This window comes from Bos indicus x Bos taurus, chromosome 24, assembly GCF_003369695.1.
Source record: "Bos indicus x Bos taurus breed Angus x Brahman F1 hybrid chromosome 24, Bos_hybrid_MaternalHap_v2.0, whole genome shotgun sequence".
NCBI lineage: Eukaryota > Metazoa > Chordata > Mammalia > Artiodactyla > Bovidae > Bos > Bos indicus x Bos taurus.
In genome coordinates this window covers 14,150,390-14,163,905 of record NC_040099.1, presented here as the reverse complement: position 1 = coordinate 14,163,905, position 13,516 = coordinate 14,150,390, and the positions used below count along the sequence as shown (strand labels likewise).

The 13,516-nt window shown below is 37.3% G+C and overlaps 1 protein-coding gene across 2 annotated transcripts in view; it reads left to right on the top strand.

Moving 5' to 3' along the window:
- Positions 1-13,516, top strand: part of PIK3C3 (phosphatidylinositol 3-kinase catalytic subunit type 3) — a 165,776-nt gene that overhangs the window by 83,370 nt on the left and 68,890 nt on the right. For both annotated transcript variants that reach the window (XM_027526401.1, XM_027526400.1), the window contains 3 exons: positions 1,601-1,691; positions 5,103-5,170; positions 13,069-13,174. In XM_027526401.1, coding sequence (XP_027382202.1) covers positions 1,601-1,691; positions 5,103-5,170; positions 13,069-13,174 — 265 coding nt within the window. The remainder of the gene's footprint in view (positions 1-1,600; positions 1,692-5,102; positions 5,171-13,068; positions 13,175-13,516) is intronic.

Genomic DNA, 13,516 nt, shown 5'->3' with positions numbered 1-13,516 from the left:
TATCCAGGGAGGACTTATTTTCAAATCTGATAGTTTTCTACCTTTTCAGACTGTCGTCTTTTCTTTTTTCCCGGATGTACCAAGCCCTGGTTGGTAATAAGTTTGAAGTTCTACCAGTGAACATGGCATGTGTGCTCCAGAACACAAACTACTATATTATAGGGCAGTGTTTTAAAAGCAAGCTATAGAGTCAGAATGCCTGAGTTAAAATCTTAACTCTACCACTTGCTAGCTGTGTAAACTTCTGCAAGTTAAATATTCTCTCTGTGCCCCTGGCCCTAGTTTCTCATGTTAAAAATGGGGATACAGCAATAGTAACTGATCTTTAAGGACTGCTGAAAGATTAAATGACACACATAAAGCATTTAGAAAAGTGTCTGACACATGGTGCTTGGTAAGTGTTGGATGTCATTGCTGTTCATGCAAAAAGAAAATGAAAGGTTAGGCATATTAGTGGACTCAGACATTTTTATTGTAAAGTTGTATTTTTTATTGACTGCTTTTCACCTCTTTAGTAGTTAAAGCAACCTGTTAATTGAATTGAAAGTAGGCTATTAACAGTAATAACAGTTAAGAACTCCCACCTCTGTAGCAGACACCAGGAGATGGCCCATATACATTAAACTTGTTATTAGTAATCCTCTGAGGTAGGTGTTCATATCCCTAATTTAGACATGAAGAACTTAAGGAGAAGTAAATTCCCAAAGTCTTCTGTGTTGCAAATTAGGTAGAGTTTACTCCAAAGCCCTTGTTCTTTCTACTTTGCCATTTTTCTTTTCATAAAATCTTAAAATTTGAGATGAATAGAAACATTTGTATGAGAAGTTCTAGACTTAGTGGGTATAAAATTGTTTTGTGAAGAAATCATGAGATTTGTTAATTACAAATGAGATCTAGAATTCAGATTATCTGGATTAGTACAGTTATTTCGATTATCACATGAGTTCAAGATTATATTTCTGAATTTTTGTTGATGATAATGCTTTTTTTTTTTTACATCTGCTGTTTTTCACTTAGAAGGAAACTGAGAAACAGTGAGGGGAAAACATTTTTTTCTTATATAGACTCCTTTATGTTTTCCTGTTTTTAAGAGAGGAGATCCCTTACATTTTCTTCCACTGTACATGAGAGGGCTTCAGTCTCTAGGCATGTTTACTTAACTTCATCTTACTTTTGCCACTTAGAGTGTTTTATTAGAACTCTGTTTAAGATTTTATGACAGGATGTAAACTATAAACTATTGTATCTGCTGGTCACCAATTTGTATGCTTTTTAAAAGATGAAAAAGAGATAGGAGTTGTCTTGTGGCCAAATATATTTGGAAAATACTGGCTTAAAGTAAAATGTACTTTTTAAAAACACTGTAGTATTTATCAGAAACTTTAATGTATGCAAACTTGCACATACATCTCAAAGATGAATCACCCATATTCTTTGACTATGGAGCCTCTTTTCCAGAATCTAATGTGACTCAGTGCTAGCCAGAACACACTTTAGGAGATGGCACTTTATCCAGACTCACTTGTGGTGAACTGTGCTGAACATATGTATCTTCTCTTACAGAAAGAGGATTTTACATATCAGTGTATTATTTTTTCAGCTCCCAAATTATAACCAGCCCTCTTCCTCCAGTGTCTTCCCCTCCTTCTGCATCTAAAACGAAAGAAAGTTCAGATGGTGAAAATCTGGAGGTGAGTACAGAGCTTTTCATGTTTCCTGTAGGAGGGATCCTATCAAGTAAACATTTTATGTTGGTCTTGAAAATATTGATTTTGATGAATAATTACAACTTTATGAAATAATTTGGTTTATGATACATGTTTATAACTTTTCCTTTCAGCAAAAAGTGCCATCAATTCAGTTCAAGGCATTTTATTGGTGCCTTTGGACATGTTAATATAAATGGATTGAAATACAATGTAAAAATAAAGTGGACCTAAATATTTTATTAAGGAAACTCAGAATATTTATTGTTAACACATTTATGAACATTACTGTAGTTGTTGGTGTTTGTAATTACCTTGTAGAAATGTATGACTTTGATACTAGGGAAATAAACTAAGCTGCTCTTAAGTTCTTTTACCTAAGCAGAGGTAAAATTGTTTTGAGGTAAAACAGGTCTATATGGCTAGTGCTACTCTGAAAATTGTATTTGGGAGTACATTTGCTGAAGTTCAACTAGTATGTATTGTTGTTTTTTATCCCTGTGACTTCTAATTTGAGAAGAACCTTTCATATCCCTGATGCTGAAAATAAGTAATACATGCTTGATATTGGAAAGAGGTTTGTTTTGTTTTAAATGTATATATTCAATATCATTTCTTTTAGTCACATTTTAGGCATTAATGTTGTTAACTGAGTGACATTTGTTTTCACTATTAACTTTTAATTAGAGTATGCTTGTCTCTGCCTACCTCTTGATATATCAGGAAATATTGAAAAAATAATTTTATATTACTGGATCATAGAATCCTTAAAGGAGTTCTTTAAGGAACCATTTAGCTCCAGTTTATTTTTCTCTTTCAAAAGGGACTGATTGACTGATTCAGTAAGCAGTTCATTCACATGTATTTTTTTGAGTTCTGTGTACCAGAAATTGTTGTAGGTGCTAGGGTTGATACATGGACGGAGGAGCCTGGTGGGCTGCAGTCCATGGGGTCGCTAGAGTCAGACACAACTGAGCGACTTCACTTTTCACTTTTCACTTTCATGCACTGGAGAAGGAAATGGCAACCCACTCCAGTGTTCTTGCCTGGAGAATCCCAGGGACGGGGGAGCCTGGTGGGCTGCCGTCTCTGGGGTCGCACAGAGTCGGACACAACTGAGGTGACTTAGCAGCAGCAGGGTTGATACAGCAGAGAAGAAAACAGTCAAAATCTTTTCACTTCATGGAATTCATTCTAGTGTTTGGGCTGATGATAGTCAATAATATTTGTATGCCGTAAAAGAGTAGAAGAAAAATCAGAATAGAATGATAGAGAATGTTGGGGTGGGGTTAGGTGATTGAAATTTTGAAAAGGCTGTTCAGGGAAGGCCTCCCAGGAAAAGTGACATCTTCTGTAAAGATGAAGCAGGTGAGGAAACAACCGTGTGGTGACCTGTGGGATGAGCACTTTAAGCAGAGGGAACAAGGACCACTTTTTTGTACTACTGCCCTGAAACATCTAAATGCATTGATCTCTACCTTTTTCTTTGTTTATCAGTACGCTTCAATGTTTGCTTTCCTCTGAGTACAGCTTTTATCCCAACTCATCATTTTAATCATTCTTCAGTTCTCTTGGCACAGTCTTAACCCTTGATAAGGCTAATTAATTACCTAATTTGTCTGTGCCTTAATACTTTGAAAGAAATCACATAGCCTAGCCTGTTGATATCACCATATATTCATGACCGCAAACACCAGGTGGGCACTCAACACTGGCTGACTTCCTACATTTCTCTAGATGGTTGCTCTCCCTGCTCTACAGTGACTCTTTCATACCTTTTCAGCCCTGTTCTTTATGCCCTGCCTCACAGTTTCTAGATCACAATTCTGCCTCATTTTTAATGGAAATAAATAGGAGTCATTAAATAAAAATGGTTCCCATTTACCATCACTAGATTTACAGATGTGAATCTCTTCCCATTCTTTACTTCTGTTTTCTTAACAATGAATAATATAACCATCTTGAAAGATATGCTCTCTTCTTTTCCTGGTAGAAATACTCAGACATGTTAGTATCTCTCATTTTAAAAATTCAGATATTGGAAAAAAAAAAGAAAACAAGAAAAATTCTTCCCTGATACCACATCCTTCACAACAGTACCTAATTTTCTTTGTTTTCTTCATAATCAAGTATCTCAGAGGAGTTGTTTGTCCATCTCGAGTCTCCTTCCTTTCTTTTTAGTCTTTAATTCACATCATTCAGGGCCTTTGTTTCCCATCATTATATTAAAACTTACTTTGCTAAAATAAAATAGTAAATGGCTTCAGTGTTTGTGGTTGTGTGTATTTAAATTTCTCGCAGCATTATTCAGGAAAATAAATGACTCCCTTCTTGAAAAGCTGACTCTTTTCATGGTTTGAGTGATACCATACATCCCCCGTTTTCCTCTTCACCTCTCCAGCCGTTCCTTCTTGGTTTCCTTTGTCAGTACTTTCTTGTTGCTTGACATGAGTACCTCAGGGTACTCATTGCTAGCACATTTCTCTCTCCTGAGTTTTAGATTCATATATCCAGATATCTACTTGATTTCTGTTGTATATCTGACAGGCATTTCAAACTTAATATTTCAAGATACAACTCTCTCCCCCAACACTCTTGCTTCACTTGGAATTTCTGTGACGTAACAAATCAATCCATTTACTAAATCCATAAATTTAGGAGTTGCTGTCAGTTCTTTTTTGTTTCATACATCCTCTCCATCAGCAAGTCCTATCAATTATACTTGCAAAATATTGTAATAATCTATTGCCTCTCGGTCACCATTCAGTCTTCTAGACTACCGTAATAGCATGCTGACTGATCTCAGGTCTGTACTTCTCAGAGCAAATAGAGTCATTTTCAGAAGATGTAAAGCAGATCACCTCACTCTCCTGCTTTAGATCTTTTGTTGAGTGTTGATTGCTTTGCAAATAAAGTCCATACTCAGTAGTGTGACAGTTTGGTCTTTGCTTCCCTTTTCAGCCTCCTTTACTTTTGTGTTCACTGTATGTTAGCTATATTGGGCCTCTTAAAAGTTCTTTGAACAGTGAGATTCAGGGCCTTGGTCCATACCATCATGCTGGTCGTGCCTAAACATCACATCCTCATTGCAGCCTCTGACCTCGCAGTCCAAGTTATTTTTATGACTTCCTTTAATGCATCTCTCCTCCACTAAATGTTAAGCTTCCAGTAGAACCAGGAACTCTGCAAACTATGGTGTCCTTAACCTCTCTCACATATTGCCTGGTCTAGAATAAATATTAGATAGGTGGGATGGAGGGATAGATAGATGCATAAAAATCTGATCTGTGGCATAGATATATAGGTGAAAACTGATAGGCAAATGTAGACTCTCTTATTTCCCCCTCGTGAATAGCAGATGGTAATATATAAATACATTTCTTTTAATTCTTTCAGCAAGATCTGTGTACCTTCTTGATATCAAGAGCCTGCAAAAACTCAACACTGGCTAATTATTTATACTGGTATGTGAAATAATTTTTTATTTTATAATCACTGTTTAGGACTATTTTTTTCCCCAAACTAAACAAAAAGGCAGTTTAAAGTATGAGCAATCATCCAAAAACCTATACAATATTTATATCTAGCTGTATTTCTTTGCAATTATGCTCATGGAAATGCTTGTTAGCATCACAGTTTTTCTTCCTTTCACTAACTTTCTAGGATCTAAGATAAAACTGGGTAAGTTAATTGATTTTTTTCAGTTTTATGTCTGTCTGCCTTTTATGCTGTTTAAATAGTGTAAGTATGATACTTTACTGTAATTCAGTATATTCACATTATTTACTAAAATACTGCAATCATGCTAAAGTAGAATTTGAAGTTACTTATCTTATAGATGAGGAAACTGAGGCAGAGGCATGATGTAGCTGAACTTGCTAAAACTTGAGCTGGGATTAGATCACTGATTTCAAATTTTGCCATTTACAGAGTGCTTTCAGTGACCTTTTCTCGTTTGTTCATGTGAAGTTAAATAGGGCAAATGTAAGTATCTCTGTTTTACATGAGAACACATTTCCTGAAGGAAAGAAAGAGAAGAACTAAGGTATAGAAAGGTTAACTGACTTACTGAGACACACTTAATATGAAGCATGGCTCCCTTTTGTCATAGAATTTTAAAGTGTAGAGAACAAGTAGCTTAAGCCACAGGAGAAATACTTTGTTTCTGGTTCAGTTAAAGAAAGCAGTAGGATTAAACACTAGACAAGAGAACCGTATCCAGTTTTTAGCAAACAAAAGGCAGAGCCAGTGGGTAAGCTCTACTTGAAGCCTCTGTACATTTGAGAGAACATTTTTTTTAAACTTCCTAACAAACTTGATATTTTTTTATCTGTAGAAAAGATCCGGGATTTAATCTTACTGCTCAGTTTACTATGTTTAACTGTGTTTTTCTGTTTTGGTCTTTGTAATGGGAAGAAAAATAATTCCATGCTTTTCTTTAGCAATTTAATATAATATTCATAAAACTACATTTCCCTCACAGTAACTTTCAGTATGTCTGTGAAAATACATCCACAGAATGTTTTGGCTAGTTGTTAATCACCATTTTAACTTTGAAAGGTTTGCTTAGAAATTATTATATTACCAAATCACTACTATTTCCTTTTAATGCAGCTTCTTGCTTCCTAAAGTTCTCCATATTGCAATTTGAATTCTTAAGTGTATGTCTATTAATTGGTGTTAAGGAAAAATACTTCCTCGTAAAAATTTAGGTAAATAATTTAGAGTAAATTAAAATGTGTAGGGCACAGTGCCAAGGTTTTGAGTACGTACTTTTAAGCCTCGTAGGTATTTAAAAATCAAGGTTTAATATATTTTTAAATGTTTTACTAAGAATTCCTTTATAGCTATATTTATTTCCTTGTAATATTCATTTCCTTGTAATATTCATGGAAAGTTTCTCTGGCTCATTACTTGCAGTGTAGATTAGTCACTTATAGAAGCTGTTTGTACATACACTGATTATGTGCTGTTTAAAATTATGTATTCTTTAGATTTGAGTGTAGACTAGATTTCACTGTAAAATTTGAAATTAGTTGTGATAAAATCTTTGCTGTCTTATGCCCCGGCTGATCCAGGGTATTCGAAGGAGAGACGGCGTAGGCGAGGATCAGGAAACAATTGCTTAATTAAACATTAATTAAGGATATAAAGAGTGATAGAATAAGGATAGCTCAGTAGGAAAATTCAGTGGAGAAAAGAGGCTGAGTGGCTTGGTTTACGCGGGAGACCAATAAAACTTCAAGACAAGAAGCTTGCACCACTTACGTAGGCCACAGGCGTCCTTCCGTTCTCCCGAAGGAGAGGAGACACTGAGGCCTCCCCGGTCGGATCTTAGAAGCCCAGGCATAATTAGTAAGCATGGTGGGTTCCGCGCTCCAGATGGAGACTCAGCCAGAGTGGGAGAGAGAGCGACATGGGGAGACCAGTGTTTCGAGAAACTGATCCCCATTCTTTATTTTCCATGGTCTACTTTTATACACTGAGATGTTATGCAAAAGTCACGCGGGGTCAGCAGTCCTGACTTTTATCAAAGTCAGGTGCTTCATACAAATGTATACAGAGGTCTTAGGGGTGTTACATCATCTTCTGGCCAGGGGGGCCTGCTGACAATTTACGACCCTCTCCTTGTGACAGCGGTCAGTCAATCAGGACACTTATTTCTCCAGGGCTGATTATTCTCAAAACAGACGCCACCCAAATAAAGTTACATTCCTACAGGGTGAGGGTGTAGTGGGTTTTAGTTAAGGAAAGAATTTACTTAGCCTAAGGTCTAACGTGATTAATATCAAAGGTTAATTCTATATATTCATTAATGTGTGTAAGGGCAGGGGATATGGAGACTTAGCAACAAACATTGGCTCAACAAATGAAAAACCCTTCACCAGTACAATTTCTAATCAGCCCACTATACTTATAGTTTTCTAACTTTTCTAAGGAACCTGTTTTTAGAAGGTTAAAGCATCTCGTGCCTCTCACAGTTGGGAGGCTGTGAGCAATCACATTTGGCCAGACGAGCCTGTCAGGCAGGCTAGAGAACCTTCAGAGGAGTTTGTAGGTTAAAACAGTCTTATCACGCCCAGGAATTATTATTAACTGGAGCTCTAGGTTAACTCCTTCTCCCAAAGAGGTCGTGGGGGACAGCCCCCCGTAAAGTCAGAGGTGTAGGTAAGAGCACAAAGTAGTAAAGTAGGCAGGCTCTGGTTATGGGGGTAGACGCTCGAGGATTTCCAGGGGGACTCCTGAGGCTCAATCCCGCCTTTGCGTATGTCGAGCCTCCTTCCTCATGACCTTTGTCACGGGCGGAGTACCTCACTCTGGCCCCCAACAGGAAGAGTTTTCGAACCATTCTGAATGCAGCTAAACAGTAGGAAATCTATTAGGTGAACAGTTTCCAGTGAGGCAACAGTTTCTGTTCAGAAAGAGTACTTTGTTTTCTCTACAGATAATAAACAAAGTGAAGCCCTAGCTCCCAGTCTTATAAATGTTCCATCAAACTTAGATTTGATTTGTGTTCTCCCACTGTATTTCTGATTCACTGATGCAATAGCATGTGCTATGTCTATTCATTCTCTGAGGAGTAATTGTTTTTCCCATATTTACAGTCCACATATTACATATTCAGAAATACTCAAGGGGGGAAAGAGCTATTGATGTGGACTTCTGACTTTGGTAGATACGACTTTTGTGGTTGTAGCATGAAAATAAGGAAATAATTTCAAGGAGTTGACTTAAAATAATCATTCTTTTCTGTTGAACCTGGACAGAGTAGTATAAAATATTAATCACATGTAATAGTTTATATGCTTCTCAGTCTAAGCTTACCCTAACAAATGTATTAAAATATAAATTTCAGTTGATTGTGCTATTTCATTTTGAACATTTTGAATTTCCTTGTTCATCTGTTCCCTTTTTGTTGATTTAAACAGGATTCCTGCTATAGTTGAATCCTTAGGGGCCTATAATAATACAGACAATCCTTTTAAAATAAATGATGTCAACCTTTTAAACCACAGAGAGAAGTAATAGCTTCTAATCTGTTAAATGTTGAACATCAGGATCTATAAATTGTTCCACTTTTTTTTTTTTCTATAGCTATTCCAGTATGTTGAAATTAAAAGTAAACTTTGGCTGCTTTGACATGTTTTTCTATAACTTTTAAGACCTTTCAAGGTAATAAAGTTTATTTATCTCACAAAATGAGATTGTCAGGAAAGTAGGTAGCCCACTGCTGTCATCATACAATGGGTACCCACATAATTTTGTCTGCATTTCTACTTGAAAATGACAGGTTTTAAGGAAGTTCAGTTCAGTTCAGTTCAGTGGCTCAGTCGTGTCCGACCCTCTGTGACCCCATGAATCGCAGCACGCCAGGCTTCCCTGTCCATCACCAACTCCCGGAGTTTACTCAGACTCACATCCATTGAGTCGGTGATGCCATCCAGCCATCTCATCCTCTGTCATCCCCTTCTTCTCCTGCCCCCAATCCTTCCCAGCATTAGGATCTTTTCCAGTGATTCAACTCTTCACATGAGGTGGCCAAAGTATTAGAGTTTCAGCTTCAACATCAGTCCTTCCAAAGAACACCCAGGACTGATCTCCTTCAGAATGGACTGGTTGAATCTTCTTGCAGTCCAAGGGACTCTCAGGAGTCTTCTCCAACACCACAGTTCAAAAGCAGAAGTACATGAGTGCTTTGTAGAATCTTCTTACTGCTGTGAACGGAGTTCAGAAGTGACTCAAATCTTGGTCTTCTTGTCTTAATCTAAGTTTATCCTTCATTTTGGAGATGACAGTCATTTTTATTTTAGATGGACTTGCCCTTTGTATCAGAACTTTGGCTTGAGTGATTTTGAGAGCTGTTTGTTATGTGACCTTTATCACATGGCTGTAGCCATTGTGTTTACTTGGTAGTCAAGGGGACCTGAACAAAGCAATGGAGCCTGTATATCACGGTCATCTGTATTGCTCGTTTAGAAAGGAGTTGCTGTGTAAATACAGGAAAAGACAATGAATATACTAACGTGACAAAGATAGTAAAGACTTTAAAGGATTATTGTTGTTGTTCAGTCACCAAGTAGGGTCCAACTCTTCACAACCCGCAGGACTGTAGCATGCCTGGCTTCTCTGTTCCTCACCATCTCTTGGAATTTGCCCAAGTTCACATCCAGTGAACTGGTGATTCCATCCATCCATCTCATCCTCTGTCACCCTCTTCTCCTTTTGCCTTCAGTCTTTCCCAGCATCAGGGTCTTTTCCAGTGAGTCAGCTGTTCACATCAGATGGCCAAAGTATTAGAGCTTCAGCTTCCACTTCAGTCCTTCCAAGGAGTATTCAGGGTTGACTTCCTTTAAGATTGACTGATTTGATCTCCTTCTTGCTTTCCAAGGGACTCTCAAGGTGATGGAGATAGTAAAGACCTCACTATTCCATACTGAGACTTTGCTACCTACATACTAAGGTGATGGAGATGGTAAAGACTTTAAAGAGTTATTGGCTTTTTTAAATTTTATTTTAAATTCGTATGTGTCCTGTGGCTATAGAAGGACACTTATGAATCCTGTGGTTTTCTTTGTTCAAGATTTAAGAATGCTTTCTTGAATTTTTGGTTTTGAACTATTGTCAGGAACATAAAGTAAATGTAGTTTCATGGTTTAGTTTTTCATACTGCTTTACAGAAAATTCTAGGTTATGCAGCTCTGAGGACTTCCAGATCACCTGTTACTATGGTACAGCATGGCACTGGGAAGTCAGTAGGAGAAGGCACTTAACTTTTACCAGCCTTTAAAATATTTTTTTGTAAAGACTATATTGCATATGTCAGGGCCCACTAAATATTTTTTAAGATACAGAATCTGACATCAGGTTTTTTATAACTTCTGAAGGGAGCTAGGGAGTAAGTTGTGAAACAGTGATGAGCCAGGTAACATTATCAGCAGAAGTTGTTGTGAGAGGCCGTACCTGTTCTGGGACGTTAGAGAAGAAGGAAGTTTTTAGTGTTTAAGAGTTCTGGGAAGTGATGGAGTGTCCCTGTGTTTGAAGTGTGGATAGAATCAGGAAGGGTGGAGGCGGGAAGGTATTTCAGGACAGTACTATAACATGAGCAAAAGCACAAAGTAGGGTAGGGGAGTCGAGCTGACTAGAGTGTGAATGCATTAACTGGAGACAGTGGAGGTTGAACCAGAAACTTAGGGCCCCAGAGAGTTGTTTTTAAATAGAAGGACCCATGATGGGACCCATCATGCCCCATCATGGGGCATGATGAAGGTAGTTTAAAGAAGAAAACTTTAGGATGATTATATTGATCAGTAAGGTGTTTGTCTTAGGGTTAGAGAAGCTGGGTGAAAGGTATCTGCTGATTGATTCCAGACAGGGCTGGCTAGTAGTGAGAACAATTCCAGGTGTTTGAAATGGGCGAATGTGGCCTAGGCTTGGCTTTAGATCTAGAGGCCCCAAATTAAACACAAAGTGCTAGGAATAGTTTTAGGTAGGACCTGTGTTCACTGGTTTGGTTACAACCTCACTTTTTTCTTTTTTTCTTGTATTGAGGTGATCCAAACTGTAGCCCAAATGACAGAAATGTTGATAATGCCTTAAATTGAGAGAAAAATCATTCATTTAGTGTGATAGCTTCAGTTTTACACATGTTCAGTTATAAATGACAAGCAGTTTCCTGAAAAGGGGATCTACTGCTTGAAAACTAGGGTAGATGAATGTAAAAGCAGACCACCTTAAGTATTATGTCCAGGCATGGAAGTGCTAACTGTATAGTGCAAACAGATAAACTCTCTGTTCTCTTGAAGCTTACCTTCTAGGTGGTTGAATATTTCTTTCTGGACATAGTGTAAAGGAAAATAGTAAGCCCTGTGATTTGAGATTTGTGAAGTACTATCAGTTAAGGAGGTTAAGAAGTTTCAGGTGGTTTTTAAAAGGTCAAACAGTGTGAGAGAGTAAGATTACTAGAAAGAATTCTGACCTTGGAGCCCAGAATCCCGGATTCTGATTTCAACTCTTCATTCAACTTAATTGCATCACCATGGGCAAGATACAACCACCTCTAAGTTTGCAGTTCAGTTCACTCGCTCAGTCGTGTCCAACTCTGCGACCCCATGAGTCACAGCACGCCAGGCCTCCCTGTCCATCACCAACTCCCGGAGTTCACCCAGACTCACATCCATCGAGTCATTGATGCCATCCAGCCATCTCATCCTCTGTTGTCCCCTTCTCCTCCTGCCCCCAATTCCTTCCAGCATCAGAGTCTTTTCCAATGAGTCAACTCTTTGCATGAGGTGGCCAAAGTACTGGAGTTTCAGCTTTAGCATCATTCCTTCCAAAGAAATCTCAGGGCTGATCTCCTTCAGAATGGACTGGTTGGATCTTGCAGTCCAAGGGACTCTCAAGAGTCTTCTCCAACACCACAGTTCAAAAGCATCAATTCTTAAAACAAGCAAGTTTCAAACTGTACATCATGATCCATTTGAAATAAATTTTAAGGCTCACAGTCTAGCTCACAATCTTGTGTTATTTAAAGAAAAACGAAATAGAACAATAACAAATATTAACATATTATTCATAGAATATTGCTTTGTGAATCTTTTTTCTGCGTTACGCGTCCACATGCACACATGGGCTCTGTGCAACAAGTACTGATATAAAATGCATGTCAGTATGGCTTGTTCCAGTAATAACAACTGAAAACACTGGATTAGACAACCTCTAAAATCTAATCCAGGTCATTGTTCATATAATTAAGTGAATTGTATAAGCAGTGTAGGTTTAAGAATATATTTATATTTAAATTTTTTTAGCTCTCTAAAATCACAGTTTTATGATGGAAACATTGAAGATTTTATATGGAATTTCAAGAAATGAAGAAATTGGGTGGGAAAGGGAAAGTTAATAAATTTATCTTTTGGACTTATGTTAATGAGAAAAGCTTCAGAGTTTTTTTTTTTCCCCCCCAGAATAAGAGAGCCTTATGTAATACCAAAAATATTACATAAATTTTTTAAATATTATTGTTCATGAGTTACTTGGTAGATGTGTGAGCTTATATGATTTCTGAAGATGTTAATGTTCTATGTACCTCATAAAGAATTAGGAGAAAATGCTCATTTTGATCCCAAAATTTTTAGAAAATCTAGGATATTTTACAAATTAAGGCATCCTTTTACTAATTTATCTTTTATAGAAGGTTTTGTGTGTTGTTCCCTTCATTTTCAGATTTTAAAAGAGTGATAATAAAATGTTACATTACTCATTATTTTTGCAAATGTGGATTAATCTTTTAATGGAAAGGCATAAATAAAATGAATCTGTGTTTCATTTCACACTTATATGAATGACTTAACCTGTTTTTAAGGTATGTGATAGTGGAATGTGAAGATCAAGATACTCAGCAGAGAGATCCAAAGACCCATGAAATGTACTTGAATGTCATGAGACGGTTCAGCCAAGCATTGTTGAAGGTAACCATTTAATGTATGGATTGGCGTATACAGTCCATGGGCCCTATCTGGCCCATTGCCTGTTTTGGTATGGTCTATGGACACGACTGAGCGACTCATCTGATCTGATGAGCTAAACATTGCTTTTTGTTTTTAAATAATTGGGAAAAGTCACAAGAAGAGTAATACTTTGCAACACATAAAAATTATGTCAAATTCACAAGTCAGTGTTCATAAGTAATATTGTATTGGCACATAGTTATGCTCATTTGCTTTCATATTGTTTGTGACCACTTTGACTACAATAGGAGTAAATAGCCAGAATGGAAACTCTGTAGTCAGCAACACCTAAAGTAGTTAATC